Below are 11,005 nucleotides of genomic sequence, written 5' to 3' on the forward strand. Positions count from 1 at the left end.
AAAAAAAAAAAGTGTGATCGCTTGCCCCGATGGTTCCTTTCATCTTCTCTCAATCAATATATCTCCACTGAACTTGCCTTCAAGTCTTCCAACTAAAACAGTTCCTCCTTCACATTCTCGCCCCGTTGTACATATACTATGTTGTGGCTTTTGCATATGCATCAAATCTTTCGCCACCATGTGAGCGCCTACAACATCTACTCCGTACATCTCTTCGCAGCGTGCATACATACCACGTGTAATCGGAATAGTCAATCGTTCGCCATGCTCATGCTCACTTGACAATAGTACGATGCAATCCAGGGTGGGGGAGATCATGCTGATGCTGCCGACGGCCCTCGTGGACTGCGGCCACTGTGCCTTCATGCTTTGGAACACCTACCCCTCCCTCCTCGACATCCACGTCCACGCTGCCGGTGTCGCAGCAGAGACCCTGCTCATCGCCATGACCAAAGCATCCAACAGGAGCCCCGAGACGAACATATAGTTCGATGTAATCCATGGCGGAGGACATCCTGTTGATGACTTGATGCTGATGCCGACGTCGTTCTTGGGTTGTGGCCACTGGCACTGTGTCTTCACGCCAGGGCGCAGTATCAACACCGACCTGTTCATTCTCGACATCAACGCCCACGCCGCCAACGTCGTCTCCGGGGTCGGCGTCATAGCAGAGGCCATCCTCATCTTGAAGACCCAGGCGGAGCCCCAAGAGGACGGTGTCAACCGTCTCCATGCATGGGAAAAATAACTCCATGCATATACCGTCCTAGCCAGCAGCAGCAGGTACATCTCCAACACCTCTGCAACTATTTCCTCTGATTTGCCGCCGGCCACCGCTATCAGCATACGCTGCTGTGTCTTTCGTCATAACATCATGCCTGCCCTTGTGCTACATCCGGCTGGATATATGATTTTTTTCCAAAACTATGACGTATTTTGTAGCAATTTCGAAAACTATAGCACAGAATGAAAAAAATGCAAAACTATGACCATGTCGGCCACGTGGAGGCCGAAAAGGTAGTTTTCGGCCAACTGTTGGCCGAAGTAGTGTTTTCGGCCGTGCCATGGCCGAAAAGTGCTTGAGCTGGCCGAAATGGCTGTTTTCGGTCTACACTAGGCCGAAAAGTACTTTTTGGTCTACTCTAGGCCGAAAAGTACTTTTTGGTTTACACTAGGCCGAGAAGAACGAGAGAGAGAAAGGAGAGAAAGAAGAACAGCAGCGACACAGGAGGAAGAAGCCACCGCTCGGGCTTATCCAGCCTTTTCGGCCTACGGGTGGCCGAAGTACACTTCGGCCTGGGCTGGGCCGAAAAGGGCCCATTTCGGCCACCAGCTGGCCGAAGCTACTATTTTCGGCCGGGCCACCACCGACAGCAACTCTTCGGCCCACCACAGCCCGTTTTCGATCAACCGCGGGCCGACGTCCTCGTTTGCTTCAAAAAAGGCCCAAGCGAGGCCGACAGGGTCATAGTTTTGCATTTTTTTCATTCTATGATATAGTTTCCGAATTTGCTTCAAAAAAGGTGATAGTTTTGAAAAAAAATTCTGGATATATGTATACAATCCTGCATCTCCGTCTCTCATGTTGGTTCTGAACGATTTTCATTGGTTCCTCTGATTGTTTTGCAGAACTAGAATATATGTCAGATTTCATTTCACTTCAGGCATGTTGCTCCCGACTATGTATGTCATGGGGTTGATATAATACCTAAGTGATACATGTGATTGCCACTGTTGTTGTTCTCCTACTTCAGGGTTCTACTATTTTTTCATACACAATCATGTAGCGACATAAATGAAAGGAAATACGAAGCGGCTGTTTTGAACATACTTACACTATCTGAATTTCTAGATAGCTATATATGAGGCTACATGCTTGCTAACAATATTTGGTAGAAACAGAACGATGCATAACATTAGAAAAATGTATGTCAATGATGGAATATCAATACCATTCAGATATGTGATTAGTATAGCCCATGATCAAATAATGTACTTCCTGGTTTATAAAGGTATGTGTTTTTGTATGCTTAATTAGCTGGTACATTACAATTTAAATGTGCCTTGGGACATTGCAATTTCTTCAGTTGGATGCTTAGCTTGAATAAATATCGAGTTTACATCATTGTCATGTTTACAGTGGAGCATTCCGTTCTCCAGCATACTCCGCCCTGAGATATTCATGTGTGGTGAAAAATAAGGGCCCTGGTGTGTTTTTGGATTGGAGTTAGTTGCTATCATTTTATTCTTTATCTATGCTAGAATAGGAACTGTTGTTCAATTTTCAAACGTGTATGTGTAACTACAATCAAACAATCATCTCTAAGACTAGCACTTGGATATTTTCTCTTCAAACCCCAACACCTTCACTTGAGAAATTAATGCAAGGTTCAAAAGAAATAGTGCCCTATGGAATGTATGGCCAGTTCTGTTTGACCTTTGGTTTTATTGTTCTATGCGGGTGTTAACCTATTAAATTAGGTATAAGATGTATACATTTTATCCAACTTAGGAACCATGTCATTTATGTCCGTGTGCGTTAACACCATGAGGCTCACAAAGTAACATGGATTCTATTTGTTTCTTGCCCCGATACACTTACAAAATGGTCAAGTCATATTTTCTTGAATTATCATGGGAAAAACTTAATCATGTTTCATGTTAGCTATGCATTCTAATTATGCAAATATTGAGATACCTATTATAGCCATAGGAACAAGTAACAAGTCCGGCAACAACATGTGGTGCTCTCATGGACATGCTATATGTGTTTTTTTTAAGAAATGGTGCTCCTTTAAATGAATCGATTTTTTTCTCCTTTAAGCATAAGTTTGTTATATTCTTAATGTTTCTTAATGTTTGTAAAGTGGAAATCGAGAATACTCTAACATTTTATTTTCATTAGTTTTAACTGTGGATGTAACAACTAATTATGCATTTCTTTTAACAAGGGTACCGCAGCAACGCGCGGGGAATCATCTAGTTACATGAAAAAAGGACACCATAATTCAAAGTTAAGCGGTTTTTCTCCGACGGAACAGGTAAAGATCTTCCCATTCCGAGTGAGCTTCTCTCTGTTGTCGGCGTGGAGCAGCTAACTCATTAGTTTCATTGCCTCCCTGCAAGGATCAGTTGATCAGAACATGGAAATGAAGACCTGGATTCTACCGAAGATGGCAAACACCCAAAACATGTAACTGCTGACAAATAACACTCAAGAAAATACAGCAAGACAGATTTTATTTCTTATGAACTGATCAGAACAATGAAAAGAACTGGATTCTACCAAGCACTCAACAAAACACAAGAAGACAGAAGTATCTCTTACCAGAATAGTTTCTCGACCTCCTCACTTTCAGGGTCCAGCTCTAAAGCGCGCGAGAGAGACTGATAGGCACCATTATAATCCTAAGGAAAGGCAAGCGCATGTTTTGGAATCAAACAACAGATATGAAAGGAGCAACGTAATTTTCAGCCTCAACTATTCTACTGCACCTTCATAAACATAAAAGCTGCGCCTAGCCGATAGTGTGCCTTTGCCCACTTCGGGCAAAGCGCTATGCATTCGTGTGCATCACCAAAAGCCCTTTCCCCATTACCCATGGGAAGCCAGCAAAGACTCCTGTTTGATAACAACTTTGCGTCAAAGTTATCCATCTTCAGAGCCTGCAGCACACAAAACAGTGAAAAATTGTTGGTGTTGCCACATTCCCTTCCAGAAATGCTGCTGGGTTTAGACCAATAATTTGTCATTTGGTCAACAGGTACAAGGACGAAAGAATTAAACTGTTATAAAAGATCAACTCGCACCTGAAATTCCTCACAACGAAACAAACAGCTGAGTTTATTGTGTCGCCATTCTTATTTATTTATTTAAACTTAATTATCACCATTTTGGTTCACTGTTAAGTTAACACTCCATACATGCAACGAGATGCTCTCACTAGTGACTAGTCTTTCAACAGTTCATGCAATAGCATTACAATCGAGGTAACTGTTAATTTTTAGACATTGCTAAGGTCAATTAATATTAACTATAAATCAACTAAAATTCTAATGGAGGAACATGTTTCATTACTGTGCGCCTGTACCTACAGTTTACACAGGAATAAAAGGCCCGGGAATATACCTGTGTGTAGAACACTGATGCATTCAGATAATCCTGCTTCTTAAATGCTTCATCCCCTTGTTGTTTCAGATCAGACAGCCTTGTTTTGACAAAATTGTCATCCTAGGCAAACATAATAACTTGTTCAGGTATACATTAAGAGGTCTAATGTGTGTCAGGGAGAAACAGTGCTCTAGAAATGACGTCAAGGTTAAGTGAATGAACTTAAGAAACAGTTGCAGCTAACTTGTATATTCAGTGTGCAATGTTTATACTACATGTCCTGTTACATATATAGACTAGGATTACAAATTATTACAGGTACATATATAACATGTACAATATACAGGTTAACAGTTTCAACCTCAAGGAAAAAAACAAGAGACGGCTTTCATCAATGAGAAATTTGAAAATCCCAGCTGTCACTTGGTACAGACAGGAAATGAAGTAAGAGAGCTTTCTAAGAAAATTAATTGGTACACCTGTTAATGAATTAGCATGCAAGCAAAATAAGTTATACAATAAAGCACCATTCACACCAGATGAGTTTTCAGGAACGGATCTTAGACCGCAAAGCAGGCGCAACGAAAACACGGGCGCATTGACTAGTTCTTGATCTATGAAGTTTTAGCTAAACATCGATGCCAACATTGCTTAGAGAGTTAACATGGAACAAAATTGTTGTGAGTGAAAGAAAATTTGCTAGCGTGACATACCTCAAGCTGCTTGATTTCCATCTTCACATGACTAATGATTCCGTCAACGCTCCAATTTGTCACAGTTGAAATTGGCAAGGTGAAAGGAAAGAGCATCTCAACGTCTTCCCGTGTACCATACTCAGCAGCCAACTCTATTGGCAATCTACCAAACTGTTGAGGAACAACGAAAGCTTTACAAAAATTAATATTCAACATTAAGAAATAAGCAAATGTTCATGCAAATTTACAAAGAGATAGCATAAAGGAGAAATGGTGAAACTGTAACAAGCTTATTAAGAAAAGTTCACTTAGCACAGCCTTTTATTTTTATACTACAGATAGCATCATGTAGGTCTACTTGCATCATAACTCCTACAGTTACGGTCGTTGCATATCAGTACAAGACAAGTCTATTGATTCACTAACCCATCAAATTACCAAAAAGATGGCACAAAGTGGGAAAGGCGAAACAGTAGCACGCTTATGTAAGAAAGGTAACTTAGCACAGCCTTTTGTTTTTATATTACATATAGCATCATGTAGGTGTACTTACATAACTCGTATAGTTGTTGCATATCACTACAAAGCCAAGCAAGACACAAGAATACGTGACAAAATGAGCATCTGACCTGGTCAAGAACATTTGGATTTGCACCAGCTTCCAACAAGCACTTGATAGCTTCAGTTAAGCCCTTCTCTGCAGCCGTTACCAAGGGATTATAACAAGGACCAGCACCACTCACATTAGCTCTACCCTATCAGATGCAAGTATGAAAAGCCAATCACTTGTTTAGTTGTCAATACAAAAATGACTAAATCAAACATCAGTTTATAGAAATATAGATTCCTACTGCAGTACAAAAAGAGGATACAATACCTGAATCAATAGCTTCACACAAGACACATTAGATTTGTGTAACGCCATGTCTAAAGGTCCAATAATACGAGTACCCTTGTTGGGCTGAAAAAATTAAAGAGGTTCAATTTCATGCCAAAATATGACAGTTCCAAGAGAAAGATTGAATTTGCAAGGGAAAAAGAGCTGATCCGATACTTCTTTTCTGAGAGTGTAGCTTATAAAAGTTATATATCCCTTTGCTCCCACTGATTCCTCAGAATTGTTGTGTGGGTCACCGGTCCTAGCATGCCTCGTGTGGCTAACACATTAACAGCTATGAGCAGGGCCTATTTGGTTGATTTACAAAGGTTGCCAATATTTACTAATCATGCCTACGAAGTGCCATACTACGCCAAGCCAAAGGGAACCCTCCACGCATTTCTGAGCCGGTGACACATAGGACCACAGCTGTAGGAAAGGATTCTTGCCAGCGAACAAAACATATAACCAACTAAGTCACACGTTCCCAACTTTTGGCATGCCATGGTTAGTCACCAAGGAATAATGGCCTCAAATACAGGCGGGAACAATTTGAGAAGTGGAACGTAGCAAAACTCTAGCAAAAGAGAGAAATGAAGTTGAAAGCCAACAGATAATGAAGATTTGAACATTACATCTGCATTGTGCTGCAAAAGTATCTTCACAACTGTAGCATGTCCTTTCTGAGCAGCAAAAGAGAGTGGTGTCCCAATAATTGATTGTGCATCAATATCCACTCCTCTAGAGAGAAGATACTTTACTATTTCAGAGTGCCCTGAAAAAAGATAAGAAAATGAAGGTCATAACACTATGAAGAGTATATGAACAAAAACGATTTTGTGCAACAAAGTTTCAATTACTATTGGTGGGAAGCAACTTTTCTGGTTCGCATTTCCCTGACAAACACATGGAAGGAGTTGCCATAAACAGATACCATAAGAAGCAGGTAATCATACTAAATGAACACCATTTGTGAGGAAAATAGTGTATGAAACAGATACCCGGGAAACTTGCATATCATCTAAGTAAGCAGGCATTTCTTGGGAAACTAGTTTCAATGGCTAAAACAAAATAACATACGAAGTAGATATCCTGAGAGAAGCTCCACAGACTATAAGGATAAATAGTACAGTGCCAAAATAGATTGGTCGCAACACGATGCCACATGGACTTTGTACACCAATATGAGCAGAAAAATCAAACTAATATGACAACTATGTTTAGAGTTTCATAAAGCTAATCACTATTCAGAAGCCGATGGACATGAGAAGCAAATAATATTAGCCTTGTTTTAATATATCTACAGCAACAAGAAAATTGTTTATATTTCTTGCCAAAAAAAAGAAAAATGTTTATATTATGTTGGCTGGGCTTGGTAAAATAAATCAACTTATATTTATCGTGATAGCATTCCCTCCAGATTCAGCTAAAGGTTCTCCAACATAACATCTGATACTACATGCATGATCTGTATAACTCAAGACAATTCTCAAACATAAAAAGGTCCAGCACAAAACAAGGGAGCAAGGCAACCTGAGCATGAAGCCAAGGCATAGTCTTGCGACAGAGGAAAGTAACAATGAAGGGAGGATCCTTGTGTTTATACCATGAGCTGCAGCTGAATGAAGAAGACTGATGTTTCCTGAACGTTGTTGATGCACATCGGCGCCATGATCAAGAAGGTACCTGACGGCAGGAAGGTTGCCATAGGTAACGGCATGCTCCACGGGTGAATAATCTAGCAATAAGATCCACACAAGCACATTGCAGACAGCCCGGTTATGACTGATGATGATCGAGTCACGAAACTACAGGTTTAGAACCAGACAGGCGTGAACTGAAAACGAACAAATTGCGTACCCTGGGGGGTGTCGGGCTTGTTGATGTCCATCTTGACCTCCTCGACGAGGTACTGGTACGCGGGCAGCCTGCCGCGGCCGCCAGCGGCGTGGAGCGCGTTCATGCCCATGTAGCTCGTGCTGGCCACCGTCACCGGGATCCCGTGCCCGTGCACGTCCAGCTCCTTTGCAATCTCTGAAGTTCACACAAAAGAAGGGTACAATCTTATTTTGGAATCATCGACCATGACAGAAAAGGGCCAATTTTAGCCCCAAATCGGGAAGAAATCGCCACTGATACTCCTTAAGAAGTGCCAATTTCAGCCACAGGTCGCAAGGAGAAAAATCCCCCGACGAATCACGCCCCAGCGTGCGTGCGTTTGAGCCTAAATCGCAGACGAAATCGACATCCGGGAGCCGGTGTTCCGCTCCGCGGGCAGATCGGAAGCCTGACGGTGACAAAACCCTAAGCCCCCGAATGTAGCGAGGGACCGAACTGGCAGAGGGCCTTACCCTTGATGCCGCGGACGTCGCCGAGGTGGGCAGCCTCGATGAACCTGGCATCCGGCGGCCACCGGTTGCGGTCTGCACGAGCAGCAAATCCAAAGATTGGAAGGCCGGCGGAGGGAGAGGTGTGGCGGATCGAGTGGGTTGGGTTACGTACCTTCGCCGAGGAGGAGCTCGAATTGGCAAGGGAGCGGAAGGGCACGGGTCCCCATCCTCGCCGCCGGCGGCGGCGGTGGTGGAAGGGAAGAAGCTTCTCGAATGTGCGGGGGGTAAAAAGGGCGGGAAATGGGCGGGTGAGAGTGAGACCTAGTGGGAGGCGGACACCAAAAAGCGATTTAGTTGCTCGAATAAGGGCATATGTATAATAGTTCTATCTTAAAAGTGTCACGTAACATAAATAGTGAGGTGGGAAGAGATGATCTCTTAGCACAATATGTCTCACCATGTTTCTAGGAATTGCTAGTTATTCAAGATAAGATAAGAGATGACCCATTGTAGATTTTTTTTTGTCATCTCTATATTACATGCAAAACTTAAGATAAGACTATCTTATCAACCATTGTACATGCTTTAAGGCCCAACGAGTGCCGCTTGGGAAGAAATCAGGTTGTTTGGTTGGTCTTCGGCCTTCACGGCATGAAGTTTACATTACTCTAAGTCAGGCTGGCGGCCTACATTTGGATCGACAGTTTCTCCAATGCCAGACTTGTGCAAGGCAGGGGAGAGAAACGCGGCGCTGAGCTCTTGCGACCAGGGAGATGACGAGAGCTCGCCCGCGTCTCTGGAAAATCGGCGGGAGGATTTCGGCTCACCTCTCACTGATTCGGTCGCCCTATTTATCCCCCATCCTCCCACCGCCCAATGCCCCGCCACCTTTCGATCTTTCCGGCTGACGCGCATCGGCACCGACGACCAGGTAATTAAGCGGAGCTCCTTCATCGGTCGGCGGTCCACGACAGCGGCGACTCCTGTTCTCAACTTCTCCGACCCTTCTCGCCTCTTCCCCCCACCCCCCTAGTTACAGCCATGGCCTATGTGAGTTCAATGACCTATTTCTCTTCTCTGTGTTTGTTCTAGCTAGATCTGAGAGGAGGTGGTCGTAGGGTTAGATGTGCAAGCATGTGGTAAGGTTTATCTGTGCATTGATCTTTGAGCAGATACTAGATTGATGTTGTGGTAGCTACTTGTGTTGGATCTTTGTAGATTGAGTAGTATGATAATTATGAACACTATGTACTCATAGCTAGTTGTGTAGGATTTGTAGCATGCTAGAGTAGCTATTTGTGATGAACATAATGAATTCTTAGCTAGTTCTGATGTTGTGGTAGCTATTGGTGATGGATTCATATCTAGTTGGTATGTATGCTCCTATTTTCATAGATCGTCCGATTGTTATGTTGTGGTACTGTGTGTTCTGCTTACTGTGTATGCGTGATACGATTGTAGGGCATGACCGCGCAAACGCGAGATCTTAGTCAGGCTCTTGTCCTGTCAGACATCCAGTTTGTGGCCTCCTTTGCCGAGGACTCGCAGCCCCTCCTCAATCAAAACATGCGTGCAGATTAGGTGTTCGAGGTTTCACATGGTGCTTCTAGCTTTGTGTCAGTTGTGCTCGTTGAGCCAACTACCAACTCTGTTCCCGCTACACTGAATGCCAAGAAGGATGGTAGAGGGAACAACATGAAGTGGTAGCCGTTCATGTCCACGTTCGTGCTGAACAAAATGTGTGAGCTCATCTCTAGTAGGATTAAGACTGACAAGGGTTTCAAGGAGGTGCACTTGAACACCGTTGCGAAGCAGATGTTCGAGTTATGTGGCCAGGAGGTGACCGCCACCCAAGTGTACAACTACCTGAGGAAGGGGGAGCTCGATGGATCCAAGTGTCCATGCTCAGAGACCTTAGCGGCGCCTCCTGATACCAGAACACTTGCTCTATCATTTTGGAGGCAGAGCACTACACCGGCCATGTCGCGGCTAGCTCATTGTTTCCTTGTTTTGCACACCGTCAACCATTGCCTTGTAGCAACTAACAACACTCGTGCTTCTATCTTAGGACCACCCCAAGGACGCTGAGTTCCTCAACACACCTATCTAGAACTACAACCAGATGCAACACTTCTTCTCATTCGACCTGGCAACTGGCAGGCATGCCATGGCTTCGGTGAGCCTCTCAGTTCTCCCACGCCGGAGTTCCCACGCACCCCGGACGTAGAGGCGGTCCTTACTAGCCCTGACAAGCCATTTGAGCATGTACATGTGGTCAATAGGAAGAGGAAGAGGGGCAGTCTGATGGAGGAGGAGATCAGTGTGTTCACCAGCATGACTAAGGCCGTGAAGGAGGTGACAACCTCCATTAGGGAGAGTAAGACCCCGGACGTCCACCCTGACCTGTACAACACCGTAATGAAGCAAGGTGACTTCAGTGATGAGGCTCTCATGGAAGCAATGAGCCACCTGCTGGACAACAAGACCCAGGGTGTGTTGGGTTTGTTGCCATGGCAGATGCCCACAGGGTGCTCTGGCTCAGGAGCTTGTTGGACAAGCACTACTACTAGAGCTTGCTGCTGGTTACCGCGTGCATGATCCTGGATGGCGATGGCGATGACGATGATGACGATGTATATTGTGTGTAGCTAGGGTTTGAAAACTGTTTGATGGTCTGTATAGTGTGTTGAGGTGGTATATACTACCCCCTCATGATGATCGTGAACTTGCGGTGGTAGGATGACACCCTCTTTTGGATGTGGTGGTAGGATAACACTAGAACTTGCTGTTGGGGAACACAGTAATTTCAAAAAAATTCCTACGGTCATGCAAGATCTATCTAGGTGATGCATAGCAACGAGGGGGAGAGTGTGTCCACGTACCCTCATAGACCGAAAGCAGAAGCGTTAAGTAACGTGGTTGATGTAGTCGAACGTCTTCGCGATCCAACCGATCAAGTACCGAACGCACGACACCTCCGCGATCTGCACAC

At 44.1% G+C, this 11,005-nt stretch overlaps 1 protein-coding gene across 1 annotated transcript; it reads right to left on the reverse strand.

Annotated features, from left to right (window-relative positions):
• Positions 1-3,094: 3,094 nt before the first annotated feature.
• LOC119350131 (ankyrin-3-like) lies at positions 3,095-8,240 on the reverse strand. Its single transcript, XM_037618113.1, has 12 exons — positions 8,186-8,240; positions 8,035-8,106; positions 7,544-7,717; positions 7,290-7,421; positions 6,319-6,458; positions 5,684-5,767; positions 5,436-5,561; positions 4,825-4,977; positions 4,130-4,231; positions 3,496-3,666; positions 3,329-3,408; positions 3,095-3,119 (listed from the first exon to the last, which is right to left on the reverse strand). Exons 1-12 carry the CDS (start codon positions 8,238-8,240, stop codon positions 3,095-3,097), a joined length of 1,314 nt encoding a protein of 437 aa, XP_037474010.1.
• Positions 8,241-11,005: the final 2,765 nt, after the last annotated feature.

The sequence above is a fragment of the Triticum dicoccoides genome, chromosome 1B, assembly GCF_002162155.2.
Source record: "Triticum dicoccoides isolate Atlit2015 ecotype Zavitan chromosome 1B, WEW_v2.0, whole genome shotgun sequence".
NCBI lineage: Eukaryota > Viridiplantae > Streptophyta > Magnoliopsida > Poales > Poaceae > Triticum > Triticum dicoccoides.